Source organism: Rhinichthys klamathensis, unplaced genomic scaffold, assembly GCF_029890125.1.
Source record: "Rhinichthys klamathensis goyatoka isolate OS25496 unplaced genomic scaffold, OSU_Roscu_1.1 h1tg000593l_1, whole genome shotgun sequence".
In the NCBI taxonomy this organism is placed as follows: domain Eukaryota; kingdom Metazoa; phylum Chordata; class Actinopteri; order Cypriniformes; family Leuciscidae; genus Rhinichthys; species Rhinichthys klamathensis.
Genome location: NW_026607050.1, coordinates 863,093 through 878,442, shown reverse-complemented (window position 1 = coordinate 878,442; position 15,350 = coordinate 863,093). Strand labels below are relative to the sequence as shown.

General features: G+C 38.5%; 1 protein-coding gene across 2 annotated transcripts in view; it reads right to left on the bottom strand.

Annotated features, from left to right (window-relative positions):
- phlpp2 (PH domain and leucine rich repeat protein phosphatase 2) overlaps positions 1-15,350 on the bottom strand; it is a 74,861-nt gene that overhangs the window by 51,897 nt on the left and 7,614 nt on the right. For both annotated transcript variants that reach the window (XR_008805551.1, XM_056240326.1), the window contains exon 3: positions 9,154-9,287. Coding sequence is in view for 1 of the 2 variants with exons in the window: in XM_056240326.1 (XP_056096301.1) it covers positions 9,154-9,287 (134 nt within the window). In the remaining variant the exon portion in view is untranslated. The remainder of the gene's footprint in view (positions 1-9,153; positions 9,288-15,350) is intronic.

Here is a 15,350-nt window from a genome sequence, read left to right as displayed (position 1 = left end):
ATTAGTGGCTAAATCCAGCAGCACAGATGATTTATTTTTGTAAAGCCACAGCAACAGCTGCAGAACAGTTTGGTGCAGAAGAAGTAGAGCTGCACGATTAACCGTTAAAAGATGGAGATCTCAATTCAAACACCCACACAATCTTATTCCTAAATGTCAATGATCCGGCTATGCCTACAAAACCTTTAAAAAGTATGATCACAGCGAACATTCAATTTTGCTGTCACTGACATAAGTATTATGTCACTATGTACTATAATGTAGTAAATGTAGTTATGTAGTATAAGTATAACTACATTAGCAGGCTAATAGGAATGAATCAGCTTCACGGTCTTTTCAAACACACCGTATCATTATTTATGTTACAATAATTCTAATTACTGGGATACAAGTTTTTAGTTCAGATATAAACACTGATGTCTATGATAGCAATTGAAAGTAACTTGACACGTCAAATGAAGATCGTATCAATTACATCGTTACACCAGTAGGTGGCGGCAAGTGACTGTTAAAATGATTAGTCATCGAATCATTCATTCAATAGATTCATTTAAAAATGCTGATTCATCCAGTAAGGAAACAAGTGGAGTCTTTATGAGTGAGTCATTGACTCATTCATTCATTCAATTAAAAAATTATATTTTTTTATATAGACTAGCTTAATTGCTAGTCTATATTAAAAAATATAATTTTTTAATTGAATTGAATGAATTTTGTCAGAACCTCTGGTAAATTACATGTTATTTTGTTTAGTTGTCTATTTAGAATCATGATCCCTATTTTAAAACCCAAAAAATTGTGATTCTCAATTTATCCAGAATCGTGCAGCTCAAAAAAAAAAAAAAAGGAGTAAGGACTATAAAGAAACAGGACCAGTCCAGTGCTCAGGGTCTCTCGAGTCAGCATTTAGCGATGTTCACTCCCTCAGATTGTTCCATGACCACAGCAGGATTTTTTTAAAGAGGGAGAGGACTGAGGAAACTGACTAATGTGTTTTCAGAAAAAACAATCTGTAATCAAACACTCTATACATAAGCTCTTCAGAAGAATTTTAAGAACATCTGTGGACAACAATACAACATTTAAAGAGGCCATATGGTGAAAAAATCTTTGTGTTCTAATTCATCTTTGCATTTGATGTCAATGAAAGAACACTGGAACTCTAGTCAACTCAAAACCAAGCTGTAGTAACAACTTATCAACTTTCTCTGATATCAGAAACCCTGAGTGTTAACATGCGACGTAATTTGCAGGCTAGTGACGCTCTCTTTGGTGTTCAGCAACATGGCCGTCCAGTCACAGTGACATCATAAAAAAGAAGTAGTGCAGATGCTAGTATCTAATGAGCAAGGGCCGGTACAGATTTCACAATTTGATTCGATTCTGATTCACAAGCTCTCAATTTGATTTCGATCTTGATATGATTTGATGCAAAATTGATTCATTTAGAAATATTTAAGGTACACTCTTACAAATGAAGGTTCCAAAAGTGTTTTTTTCCCAAGCGTAGAAGAACCATTTTGGTTCCCCGAAGAACCTTTCATTGAACAGTTCTTAAAAGAAGATTTGCTGAAAACAGAATTGACTAAAAGATCGATCTTGGGATTAAAGAATCAATAGGTTTGTTAAAATGAAGATCGATTCAAATCAAGAATTCAATATTTTACGATTTTACATTTTGACGAATTGGTGGCTAATTCACATGAACTCAAAAGATCTCATTCCATGTTTTTTTGTACGATCTGTGTACTCACCACTGTCCTTTAAGACCTTCATGTTTACTTTTTTTCTAAAAAATTAAAAAATTAAATAAAACTACTTTTCCATACCAATCACGTTGTATGGATTCATACGAAATGGTTTTCTCATGAGATGAGTGTTTGTCTAACTCTTCACAATCTAAGGCCCTTTCACAACACGAACGATAACCATAATAATAATAATTATGTGGCATCCACACAAACGCTGTTTAGGCGTGCACAGAAGTTCTGTCGTCAGTCGTTTTAAATGCTCGAGCTCTTTAAAGCAGGATGGATTCTGATTGGCTGTAAAAAAAAATATCGTTCATCAACTGAAAATTTTTATTCTGAAAGTGATTCCAACAATATCATTTCTCTGTGCCATTATCATTATATTTGTGGTGTGGACTCGACTCTGCTATTCTTTTACATTTAGAACGATTTTTAAAACTATTGCCCAGTTTCACAGACAAGGCTTAAGTCTAGTCTCAGACTAAAATGCATGTTTGAGCCGTTTTAACTGAAAGCAACTTGCAATTACATTTCTTAAAATATGTCAGTGCCACTGTTTTGTCTCAGGATGCACAGCAATAATGCAGATTTAAAAAAAAAAAACTACTTAAAATGTCCTAATTTAACTAGGCTAAATCTAAGCCCTGTCTGTGAAACCAGGCCTATATCTTTATTGTTAGTTATTGTCTTTGGTGTGAACGGGCCTTTACTCAGGTCAGGAGTTTTAACCACAAAACGAGTGGACAAATCTCACAGGGTCTGGCCAGCGTCTAAGCCACCAGCCTGAACTCACTGTGAAGACAGTAATCTCTCTCTTTCTCTCTTCCTTTAAGAAGCTCTTCAAATGCCTAGATAAATCGAGTCCAAAAGTCCAGCTGCCACTCAACTGCGATTTCCTCCAACTGGCCAACAAACACCTTTTCTAAAATGAGATATTCCTGAGATACTGAGGCACAACTGTAAAATTTATGACATCATCTAAGACATTTTACAACATCACAGATATAGGATTTGACATGATCAGGACTGGAACGGTTTACAACTAAGAGCTGATACTACTATTAATGTGTATAATTTCTCTCCAATAATTAGTATTGTTTCACTCTTTCATTGCACAGTAGTTCAATATGACACTGATTCAGGGATACAGACTTGCTCACTCATCCTCAAAACATGCATTCATACTGTATATAACACGTCACTATTTTCTTTTAAAAGAATCACTGAATCTCTCTTGTGTATGAGTGGAAATCACAATGGATCACATGATACATTATTACCGCAAAACCGTGTTGATATTTTTATTGCAAGGCGCTTTCTGATTTTTAGCAGCTGCGCTGTACCTTGAACCGTCTACTGCGAACAATTACACAATGATACACCTTACAAAGATAAAGGCAATTTCATCACTGACACCTCAAATTCACTCTGACCTACATCTGTGATTGTCTACTCACTATTTATTCTGCTACATAATATGTAAATCATATTCATCACACTGGCTGCTCCAGTGTAGAAATGTATATTGTATTAGTTCAACACAAGAGAGAATTCCTTCACACACAGTATGAGTTGCAGTCTGACACGTTTTTCCACCCCCGTTTGATTGACAGGAGACAATCGGCCCTGATCATCGGCTGTTTTTAAACAATCGTTGGCCGATAGTGAAAATAATTGCTTTTATTGGCCGATACCGATTATTGGACGATATATTGGTGCATCCCTAGTTATATTTGCAATAAACTGAACTTTAAAGAGATTTTTATCCACTTAAGTCAACTGTATATGTAATTTCATAATTACTTCCATTTTCTTTGAGATGTTTAAAATGTACTGCTGTACTGGCAAGTATTTAATGTAAACTAAAATATGCTTTATTGTAATTTATTGAAACTTTTATGTTATATATTTGTGACTACACATTTGGAATGATGAAGAAGATACAATTGAGTACATTTAAAATCTATTAAAAGTATATAAAAGAAACAGTCATGAAAGTCTAACCTCTTTCATTTTAATAATATTATATCATCTGCAAGTAGTTTTTTTTATTTATTTACTTTTAGGATTTGAAGGACACTACAAATTCACATTCAATTCAATTAAACAAACAATATCATATCCAGATAATTGTTTTACACCTAAAGAAATTAAAAGTACTTTTCATAAAAATGCTGTAAACTCTCATTTGTGCTACAAGTTATATCATGGAGGCCGCCATGTTGAGATAACATAACCAGCGTCCGTCATAACCTGACCTTTGCATGTTTGTTTATAAAATATTTTAGTTAATTTAATAATGCTTTAGCTATTAATAACACTAAAAAACTCTTAGCTGTATTTATTTAACACATTTTACAATGTTCAAATCTAAGCTGCAGATTTCCACAGATTTTCAACCTAATCAGCGCATAACATGCATCCATAAAATCCATCTGGGCCTGATAATGGGTAACAATTATAGGGTCTGTGAATTATGGAGCTCTAAATATTTTTATTAAATAATAATAATAATATTACTGAATGAGACACAATGTGAGTGAAACATTCAGCACCTGCAGGTGTGCTAACATGGTTATTATCACAAATAGATTTTCGCTTATTCTCACATGAGAACAAAAGAGTCCATTGCACCATCTGCCCTATTGCAATTTGTTATACCCATGAAACTGTAAAGCCTTGCCATGTAAAATAAACACAAGTAAAAATCAATAGTTGGCATCAGTAGATCAATGCAACATTGTGATAAAGTACTATTATAAAACTATACGATATTGATCGTCCTCCTCACCTCTGAGATGTAGGGAAGGTTGTTTGGAGGGTTTAGGACAGTGAACACACAGAACTCTATGCCGCTAGTCTCACCTGTCCCCGGAGTCACAGTGTACAAATGAGGAGGATGCAGGTCATCTGTTCAGTCTCCGTGGCTATATATCAGGCGGACGTGCAGGACTGTACCTCACCACTACGGCCCTGACAGGACCTGAGGATGAGAAATGGTATGTCTCCGTTCCCCTGCGGCCCTGACAGATGGGCATTTACTCACTGCCTCGGACCAAGGGGAGCCGTGGGTTACTCAGGCCCAGAGAGAGTCTGCGTCTAACAGACGCTGCTTAAATACACTCAGGAAGGACATTATGGAGGACACATTCCATATGCGAGGAATTTTCATTTCAATTTTAATAAAGCTTTCCATTATGTAATTACGCACCATTATTATTACTGCTCATGATTAAGGTTAGGTACAGTATCTGTATATATGAAGGTAAGGAGTGGGTGTGAGAGAGAGGAGGGGAACAGTAACAACCAGGACCGGCAGCGCGTGATGAGGCACACCTGAATCTAATGGAGCCCCGTTAGTCAAGCTCGCATCAGATGACTCTCAGCTGATCCACGTCTACCTATAGGAATACGACACCAATCACAGGATCCATATATAAGCTCCTTCAGTATTATCAGCAGCTATCGCTTTTCTCAGGAGCTAATTACCCTCCTCCATCCCCAGCTCCCCCTCTCGCCCAGTCAGGATTTGGCATTCTGATTCCCCTTTGAATCAGACTAAATTCTCGAAATATGTTGTACATTAAAATATTTAATTAATGATATCTGCAATGCAGGACCGGCGATTGCTATAGGCGACCTAGGCGATCGCCTAGGGCGGCAAATGTGTTAGGGGCGCGGCGCACTCTAGTGTCGCCCTTTGCCTACTTCCCATTAATCATAGAATTAGAAAATAAAACATGTTTATTAAACATGATCATCATAAGGCGCCCCTCAGCCACACGTTTAATTACTTGTCAACTTGATTATTAGATTGAATTGATGATTATTGTCGATCATTTCCTAAAGGGGGGGGGGGGGGGGGGGGGGAGTTGCGTTGAGTTGCGTTACGTTAGGGTAGGCAAGGCAATGCTGGCGCGTTGATCAAAAATGAAGCGGTCTAAACCCTCTGGTGCACAGGGAAGAAAAGGAGAAAGGAACAAGATAAAAAGAAAGCCCAGTATAGAGGTAAGTCTTCTCATCTCAGTCATTAAGGTGTCAAACGAAATAAATTTATTTAGTATTGTGCAAAGGCATCTACTGGCCATCGGGACTACCGGCAGATTCCCGGTGGGCCGACGTGCTTTTTGGGCCGATACATCTCGAATACTTTTATATATTTATTTATTTTTTGTCTGAACGGCCATAAAACTCGTAAATCGGCGGCCCATTCGTTTTGTTTTGTTTAATTGGTGCGCTGGGTTATAACTTGCTTTCAAGTATAGTCAGAAATGTGTACAAAACTTATTAGGCTATGAAAGTTTCCTTTATTTTTATTATTCCATTTGTTTTACAATATATGGCTATTAGTAATAGGGGCAAAACACTAACAAAATAATAATAACCTTTATTTTATAAAGCGCCTTTAAAAGCAGCTTCTCAAAGCGCTGTATAGGCCTAAACAATGGGCAATTGTTTAAAAAAAAGCACATCAACAAGTGAATGCAAGTTTAAAAAAGTATGTCTTAAGTTGACCTTTAATAATGGCATAAGACTGGGCTTCCCTAAGTTCAAGAGGCAGAGAGAAAATTAAAATCCACAAAATTTTCTTAAACCCCCTTAGCCTTGTAGTAGCCCATTAGATTAGTAATAATGGTGGTAGAAATTGTAATTTATCTACTGCAAGTTGCATGGTCAGATAAAATGTTTGTACAAAATATATTTGTTGTTTGGATGGTGGGTGCAGGGGGCAAAACTCAATCTCGCCTAGGGCAACCAAAGGGCTAGAGCCGGCCCTGCTGCAATGCATTTATGTTGTTCTGTTTACCCTAAGGGGGGTTATTGCTGCTCTTCCTGCTCTTATCCATGCCAGACTTGCCCTGAACAGAACCACACCGCCAATCCAAACTGTATGCTAATTGTCAAGCGTGGACCTGACAGAAACAGAGTGCACCACTCCTCGAGAGACCGGCCTCTTTTCCCAGTGCATGCATGCTGGTGTCCTCAAGGGTCTAGGAAGGGGAGCATGGAGGGATTCCCGGACCGCTATATGGACTGAGTCGCCGGACCCGTGGTCTAGATGGGAAGCACACGTTTTGGAGGACAGGTTAGGATGCGGGGCTGCCATTCCTTCTCGTCGCGGCCTCAGGGAAGATGAGCTGCCGAGGAGAAGCCACTACCCCTCGTGCCCAGGACCAGAGAGGGGAGCGCGTGTGGCCACCGGACCCCACCCCCCTTACCTGGACCCATCCGTACTGAACACTGCCCCTCCTTCACGAAACCCCGGCACGACAAAGACAACAGATCCCCTGTTTATTTGGACACTTTCTTCCCTTTTTGGACATTGTTTTATTTTTGTTAAAGTCCCCCTGTAGTCAATAGTTGTATCCCTTAAAACTCATCTTTGATCACCAAAATGATATATATTTTAAAGTTTTTTCCTATTCCTATCCTAAAATTATACATGCCTTAAAATAGCTTGAATATAACTCTAGACCCTTGCCTCATTTAGTATATGCGGTTCGATGAATATGGAAATGAGCCCCGCCTCCACTCACTCGCACCAGCTCAGAGATCCACTTGTGGTTACAAGGTAGTTTGTGACGTCAGAAACACCAGCGATTTCAAACCGCGTTTTTGAGAATGTCTTTGCTTCACTAAAGTTAAGGAGAAAATACTCAGCGATTGGTTTGACTTGTGCATTTGTACATGGGTTTGTCTTAAAGCATATTAAAAACACCACATAGACATATAAACAAAATTAAAAACTTAATTTTCACCACAGGGGGACTTTTAAATAAAAGCCTATCTGAGGCTTGACGCCACACCCATTGTGTCTGTCTTTGCTCCTCGTCATATATATATAAAATATATATATACTAGGGCTGTCAAATGATTAATCACATCCAAAATAAAAGTTCTTTTTACATAATATATGTGGGTGCACCGTGTATAATTATTTTGTATATATATATAAATACACACACATGCATGTATATTTAAGAAAAAAATATTATTTATATATAAAATATTTATATATAATATAAATTATACATAAATCTATATACAGTATATACATGAAAATATTTCTTAAATATATACAAGCATGTGTGTGTATTTATATATATAAAATAATTATACACAGTGCACCCACATATATTATGTAAAAAAAACTTTTATTTTGGATGTGATTAATCACGATTAATCATTTGACAGCTCTAATATATACAAACACATACACACACACACACTGCCCAGCCCAAAAAAAAGGTTGCCGTTTGGATTTAAATAGGCAAATGCTTAAGAGTCTACAATTGGATCATTATTACAGTAATTATTATGTTTCTAGCATGTTCTAAGACACATCATGGCCATAATCCAGTCCAGGATGACAATGCATCAGGCTCAAATTATGAAAAAAATGGTTGGGAGGAGCATGAAGAATCATTTTCACACATGAATTGGCCCCTCCAGACCTTAAATTCATTGAAAGTCTTTGGGATGTGCTGGAGGAGACTTTACAGAGTTGCATTGTCAATACAAGATCTTGACCAAAAATGTATGCACCTTTGATGGAAATAACGTACCATTTATTTCCATCAAGAGGTGCATCAATATTTGGTATTGATATAAATTGACATAAATGCAGGTAATTATGATGTGTGTGTGTGTGTGTGTGTACATGTGTGTGTAATTTTATAGAAAAATAATAGAGGTAAATAAATATAGAGGTAAATTGCAACAGTAGTTTTGTATTTGTATTCAGTTGTTACTCAGGTTTTCATTCATTCTTGACAGAGATTGCCAGTAAAAAAAGTATGATGGTGGTATTACAATGGATATCTGGACTGTTCTGGACATGCCATGGTGCGTGTTGTTATGATTTAATACCAAAGCTACTGCATTGTGGTACTGCCACGGTACTTTTTTTATAAGAACTGAAAGGAGGAAAAACACATTTTGTTGATGCCTTTTTCAATCTTGCTCTGCAATCTCAAACAACATATCACATCATCAGAAAGAGGTTTGTACATGATGGATACTGGAACAAAAGCATAATTGGCATCCTTTGTGGGACTGTAGAGAAAGAGCTAGAATCCCCTCAACACTGATGTTGACACACACTGATGCCTAACATGAGAAAACAGCCCATTATTAGTTCCAAAGCTGTCAAACCAAAGAGAGATTAGGGAAAAGGGTTGTATACGAAAACACAGATTTGAGCCCTTACAGTAGTATTCGCACCGAGAATGGCAGGCAGAAATGGTACACGAGCATCCCTCTCACGCGGATACGAAACAACACGACGGCTCTTGTGGACTTAAAGAGTTTGTTCTGTAAAGCCAGCAAACTGTTCACATTTTGGCCCGGTCAACAGAGCTAGCAGTGCCAGCGTTCAGGCTGAAACCGGCCCACAACTCACCACTGTAGAAGCGGATCATGCAGCTGAGGTCCGAGTTGGCGGCTTCCTGCTGGACACGGAGCGGGTCTTCATAGCCCATAGCAGTCAGGTATTCATAGACCATCTGAAGAGGACGCTCGGAGGGGTCCAGCCTCCTGCAAACAGGAGTAGACGCTAGTCAGACATGAGAACAAACTGAAATGCAGTGTTCGAAAACATAAAGTGACATATACTCAAACTTCGAACATACATACACAACCGTTCAGAAGTTTGGTGTCAGTACGTTTTTTTGGTTTTTGAAAGAATATTAATACTTTTATTCAGCAAGGACGCATTAAAGTGATCACAAGTGAAAAGAAAGCTCTTATATGTGAATAAAAGACTAAATTAAATCTGTTCATCATATAAAGTGATCGAGTCCATTTAGAAATTTGGACTAAACCACTCATATGGATTTGTTTTACGATCTCTTTATGAACTTTTTGAAGCGTCAAAATGGTAGACAGAAAGATCTTGATTTGTGTTCCGAAGATGAACGAAAGTCTTACGGGTTTGGAACGGCATGAGGGTGAGTAACTACTGACAGAATTTTCATTTTTGGGTGAACTATCCCTTTAAATCCACAAAACCCCATCTTTGATGAGGTTTCCAAATATGGACAGACTGGTACACTTTATATGTAAAAGCCAAAGGTTTCACAGGCGGTATATAATGTTTATGGCACAATATTCACTAAGTAGTATGAAAGTATTGAACATCGGTGATGAGAAAAAAAAAAGTGTGCAAATTCCATGTGGGCCAACACACGACCAAGTGCAAGTATCCTAGCTCTTAACAAGCGTGATGACACACAGGTGTTTTGATTTAAGATCAGACTCTATCCCAACATCCTCCAGCAGTGACTCTCCCTCAGAGCTGGGTGTTTTCCCAGCCCGGCAGACAGATAATATATCCCAATCCAGAGGGATCACGTCTAGTCCAACTCAATATCTCAACATTCATTAAAGCGCTGAAGTGAAAGAACACCAAGCTCATGGCGTCTGACAATATTCCCTTTAAACAAAGCAAATAATCAGTCTGCTGATTTGACTCGATGATCTGTTTGTGATGTGACTGCATCCTGCTTTTTATTAAAACTGTCTGGCCTCATATTCGTCCACCTTTCGCAGCGTCGCCGCCTTTCTCTCCCTGATTAAATCGTCATCTCATCCCAACGTTCTAATCCTGTTAAATAAAATGGTTTCACTTCACAATAAGGTCTCATTATTTAACATTAGGGTATGTTTACACGACAACGAGAGAAAACGACTAAAAATGCTGTATTCTGTTGCCAGGCCAGTAGATGGCGATGTTACTATGCAAGGAAAGACTACGCATATATAGACTCAACACAGAGCTGCCAACTCTCACGCATTGGCCGTGAGACACCCGCATTTGATTGGTTTCACACGCTCACACGCCACACTCCCGATTTCTCACGCTGAAGTGTCAACCCGGCTGGTCAAATGCCTGAAAGATGAGTTTATCTACCTGTTGAGCCACTCGTGATCGACTAGTTATACCGCAAATTCGTTAAAAATCTCCCGCAATCTAGAGCGAGCGTGCATGCGAGACAGAGATTGTGCTCCAAACCGCGTAGAGCGAGCGAGAGACCTTGCGTGGGCACTGGGCAGAGAGCATTCACCCCCCCCAAACTCCCCCCCCCCCCACACACACACACACACACGGAGACGATAACTGTCTTGTTATCCCCTCTCCCCTCTCCCCTCTCACTCCGACCAAAACTCAAAAGTTGGCAGGTATGTAACACGTAATAAGCATGCGCATGACATCACGTTTTCACAAATTAGCGTTTTTGTAGTTTACACGGAGACGATAACTGTATTGTTTTCCAAACCTTACACTTCAAAACCTATTTTCGAAAGTTTGCGTTTTCAGGCCCCTGAAACGGCGTTGTCGTGTAAATGAACGGGCAAAAAACACAAAAAGTTTTCAGTGTTTGGTTGAAAATGGTGTCGCGTAAACACCCCCTTAGTTAATGCATTACCTTACATTACAAAATGTGCAGCCCTACAAACAAGTACAGTGAAACTGGAGCTTTAAAAAATTGTGCATTTTATCAGGAATTTTCATGGAGCTTTAAAAAAAAAAAAAAAAATACAATGAAAATATCATCAGGATTTTACAGTCCAAGCCAATAATGTTTTGTACACAACTAATAAGTCTTCAATATTTTTTGGTCAATTTTCCTGGAAGAGAAAGGGAGTAGAATTGCATGTAGATGACCTAAAAGCAACAAAACCTCATTTTTAATGAGGTTTCCAATAACAGTAATTCACTGTCCAAGCCCCATAATCGCCCAATTGCACAGCGCCGCCACCTTTCTCTCCCTGATTAAATCGTCATCTCATTCCACCGTTCTAATCCAGTTAACGGCTCCTCGTTGCTCCGAAGCAGATAAACCAGCGGACACTGCAAACCCGTGTCCCATAGCCTGGCACTACCAGAATGCAGCTGCTCCGACCCACATGCTTGCCTACAGACCTATCAGATGTCCTCGTGTTAAAGCAGAGCAGGGGTCCGTCTGAGGCCCCGCACCTTCACGGCAGAAGCCCGCTTCAGCTTTGCTCTTTGCTTTTAGAGGCAGAGTGCAGCTGACAAGGACACTTTAGAGATTTAATGCTTTCTTGCTGCTTACCTGAAGTGAAATAAATAGCAGACCTGAGTAGAAAGCACACACACACACACACATCAGCAGATGTCCCTGTGAGCTGCCCTAATGTGCAGCCTCCTCACAGCTAATTCAGCTTAGCTGCCTGGCTTTACCTCGGCTCAGGGCTGGACTGCTTCCTGCGAAATAATGTGATTTCAGTCATCTCAGCCCCAGCCCAGTCATTCCCAGGAGGGCAGAGCGAGGGGAAAGCATGACTTGCTTCTCTCTCTGTCAGGCACACCTTAAAAACCACCACAGACACTACAGACGACACGCACTCTGAGGAAAGCACAAAACCCGGCTCAAGAGCGCAGGGAGTGTTGCAAACACATGTATATTCCTTTGTTTTGCTGTTATCTTGGAAAGCCGCTATTGCTAATGTTCATAATTTAGGGTTAAAGGTCTGAAATTTTCCGAAATTTTCGGACCTTTAACCGAAATTTTCGAAATTTTCCGAAATTTTCGTGCGCGTTTTTTTTTTTCTTCGTATTCCTCATTCGGTGGCTCTGAATTGTCAAAACACCTCTCAAAATGCTTGCTACGGATGCGAGATATCGTAGTAGTTATCATTCTTGGTGTGAACAGGCCTTTAGGGGGTTCTCAAAATGTGGAAATCTAGATTTTAGTTCACATTAAAATGAAATTTCTGTCATCAGTTACTAATTTTTAACCCTGTATGACATTCTTTGTTCTGTGAATGGGGAACATAGAAGATATTTTGAGAAATATCTCTGGTGTTTTGTCTGTAAGGGGAGTCAGTGGTCACCAAAACTGTTTGGTTACCAACATTCTTCAATATCTTCACTTGGAATTGTGCACAAAAAAGTTAATTATGTCGAGAATTTTCATTTTTGGGTGAACGGTCCCTTTAAAAAATCTCTGCTTTTTCTAGGAATGGGAAAACATGACTTGCTAATGCTAATAGCTATTGGTTTTGAGGAGATGGTTTATATTCTTGATGGCAGAATATAAACAAATAAATCTGTGTAAAAGATCCACATTTAAAACTTTCAGCAGTACACTAGCATATCCACGTTTCAACGTGGAAGTTAGTTATTTTCTGTGAATGTGCGCTTTTTATTATATTAGCTGCTATAGGTAAAAAACTACAAGACTAACATAGTGCAGTGAAACTATCTAAACTACAAACAAGCGTGTTTTTGGTTACAATCATAATGAAATAAATTAAAGGGGTCATATAATGCCATTTTTGTACAAGCTAGTATGATTCTTTAGGGTCTAAATTAAAAGTTTGTAATATACTTTAATTAAAAATTCTCATTAGTATTGTAAGAAAACACTTATTTTACCTGGTCAAAAACAGCTCTGTTTTCAGCACGCCGTTTCAGTGCATATGACTTTAAATGATAATGAGCTTTGCTGACTCCGCCTCTCTGTGCTGTGCGTACACCGTTTGTAACTCAATAACACAATAACCATAACGCGTTGTTCAGTATAAACGTGGGATTATGAATTATATTGAGAACGTCATACATAGAAAACATGCCGTAATGTACCCTGAGTGTAAACCTTAGACGCATTCATTGTGAAGCGTGCAGCTAGCGATTTGCAAAGATTAATATAAATATTAATATAAAGTTGAATAAAACGTTACACTCACTTTAGTTGTTCTAGAGGTTTAGCAGGAACACGAATATCTGGTACCGATCCTTTTTTCATGAGCAGCTTCTTAGCAAAACCAGCTCATACTGACCCTCGTTTATAAAGCAGTCTGGTGTGCTTTATAATGAAAAAATGATTCGCGCAAACATGAGAGCATTGACGTTGCTCGTGGGGATTATTCCCTTCGAAAACAAACTCAGCCACTGCGTCTTCAGCGGTTCGGATTTAGGAACATTAAAATGACTGCTGTGTTCGTTATTACACCCAAGAACAGAACACCACAATCGCTTAGACGCCATTCTGCTCATAGACAGTGCTCCAGCATATCAACAATGACCGCGCCGGTCCGCGCAGACTACGATTGACAGCTCGCTCACGAGCGAGGGCGGGTCTGTGTTGAAACGCTGCTATCAATCAACAATCGTGGGAGGGGCTTCCGAGCGTGTGACGTCACAAGGTCGAACGGCTTGATTTGAGGCAGGGGAAAACATATAAGGAGATTAAAACAAAAACACTGGATGGATTTTTATCATTTTATGATGGTTGTGTACAGGCACTGCCAACACACATTTCAGTACAATCAACTTGTAAAAGTGCATGTACCATTATATGACCCCTTTAAAAGGGCTATACGTAGAATACAGAAACCCTTGTTTTTAGCGACACCGTTGGCCGTTAAGTGAACTGCAGCCAGAAACGTACCGCTCGTGCTCGCACTCGTGCACACGTAACGCACTAGAGAGATTGTATGTGATTCAATGACCTGATATACTCATGGCAAAGCTCTTTTTCGTTTTTGCTTAGAAGTAAAAAGAAGTTGCAAATACTTTTGCAGCGACACACTATTAGCGAACATCCTGATGCCGTCCACGCTACTGAGAGCAACGTTTAGATGAATATGTAAATATGTGCTGCTCGCTTTTCTTCTCAATAACACCCCAAAAAAAAAAAAAAAAGTGGTGAGAAAGCAGCAGTTAAGAAAGCATCTGATCGTAGCGATGTGGATATGTTTGCACCAGCTCTACAATTTACCGGCATCATGTGGACAGATGAGGTTATTAACATTACACTGTTATGATAATTTGATTATAAAGTATATTTGAGACTATATACTATATAGATCTGGTTATGTGAGACAAACAATTATGTTGATATAAAAACTGCCTTATGTGCAACTTAAATGTTTGTACAACTTTGATGATTAAATAAGTTTAATTAATTTATTGATCATTAATCGATTATTTCTTTTGGGTTTCGTTTTCGGCGAAGCGCATTCTGAATTTTCGGTTTTGGTTTCGACCCAGAACTTTTAATTCAGTGCATCCCTAATATTTTCACTGTTACTATTCCATAAACACAGAGATGAGTCAAGCTTCAAAAATAAACCATCAGCAAGACATAAATAGAAAGTAAAACATCATGCTGTACTTTCTATTTATGTCTCTTGAGAATCAATGTAAAAAAAATCCGTTTTTAAAAACTGACAGAGCACATCCTTTAAAACCAGACACTGAACATCAAATGTCACAGGTCTTCCTCTTCCTGTCAATATGTCATGACCTTTATATTGCATCAGTTGGCTTGTTATTTTCACTGAAAAATGTATATTTTTAAAATGTTATTTAAATTCTTTATCTTTACAAAAAAAAAGAAAAGCTACACAAACAACTTATTAGGATTTCAATCTGAAATGCAGCTATGATGTCACCCAATGACAGCTATAAATTCTCACTCACACTTAACGATGACATATGGTCATTTGTTTTACAATTTCTAATTATAATTTCCATGTTCTAAAGTCTTTTTTCCACAAATCTCATCTAGATCTATTAACAACAACATTTAAATAGTCACAGGAAACCAAATGTTTAAGTCTGCAATG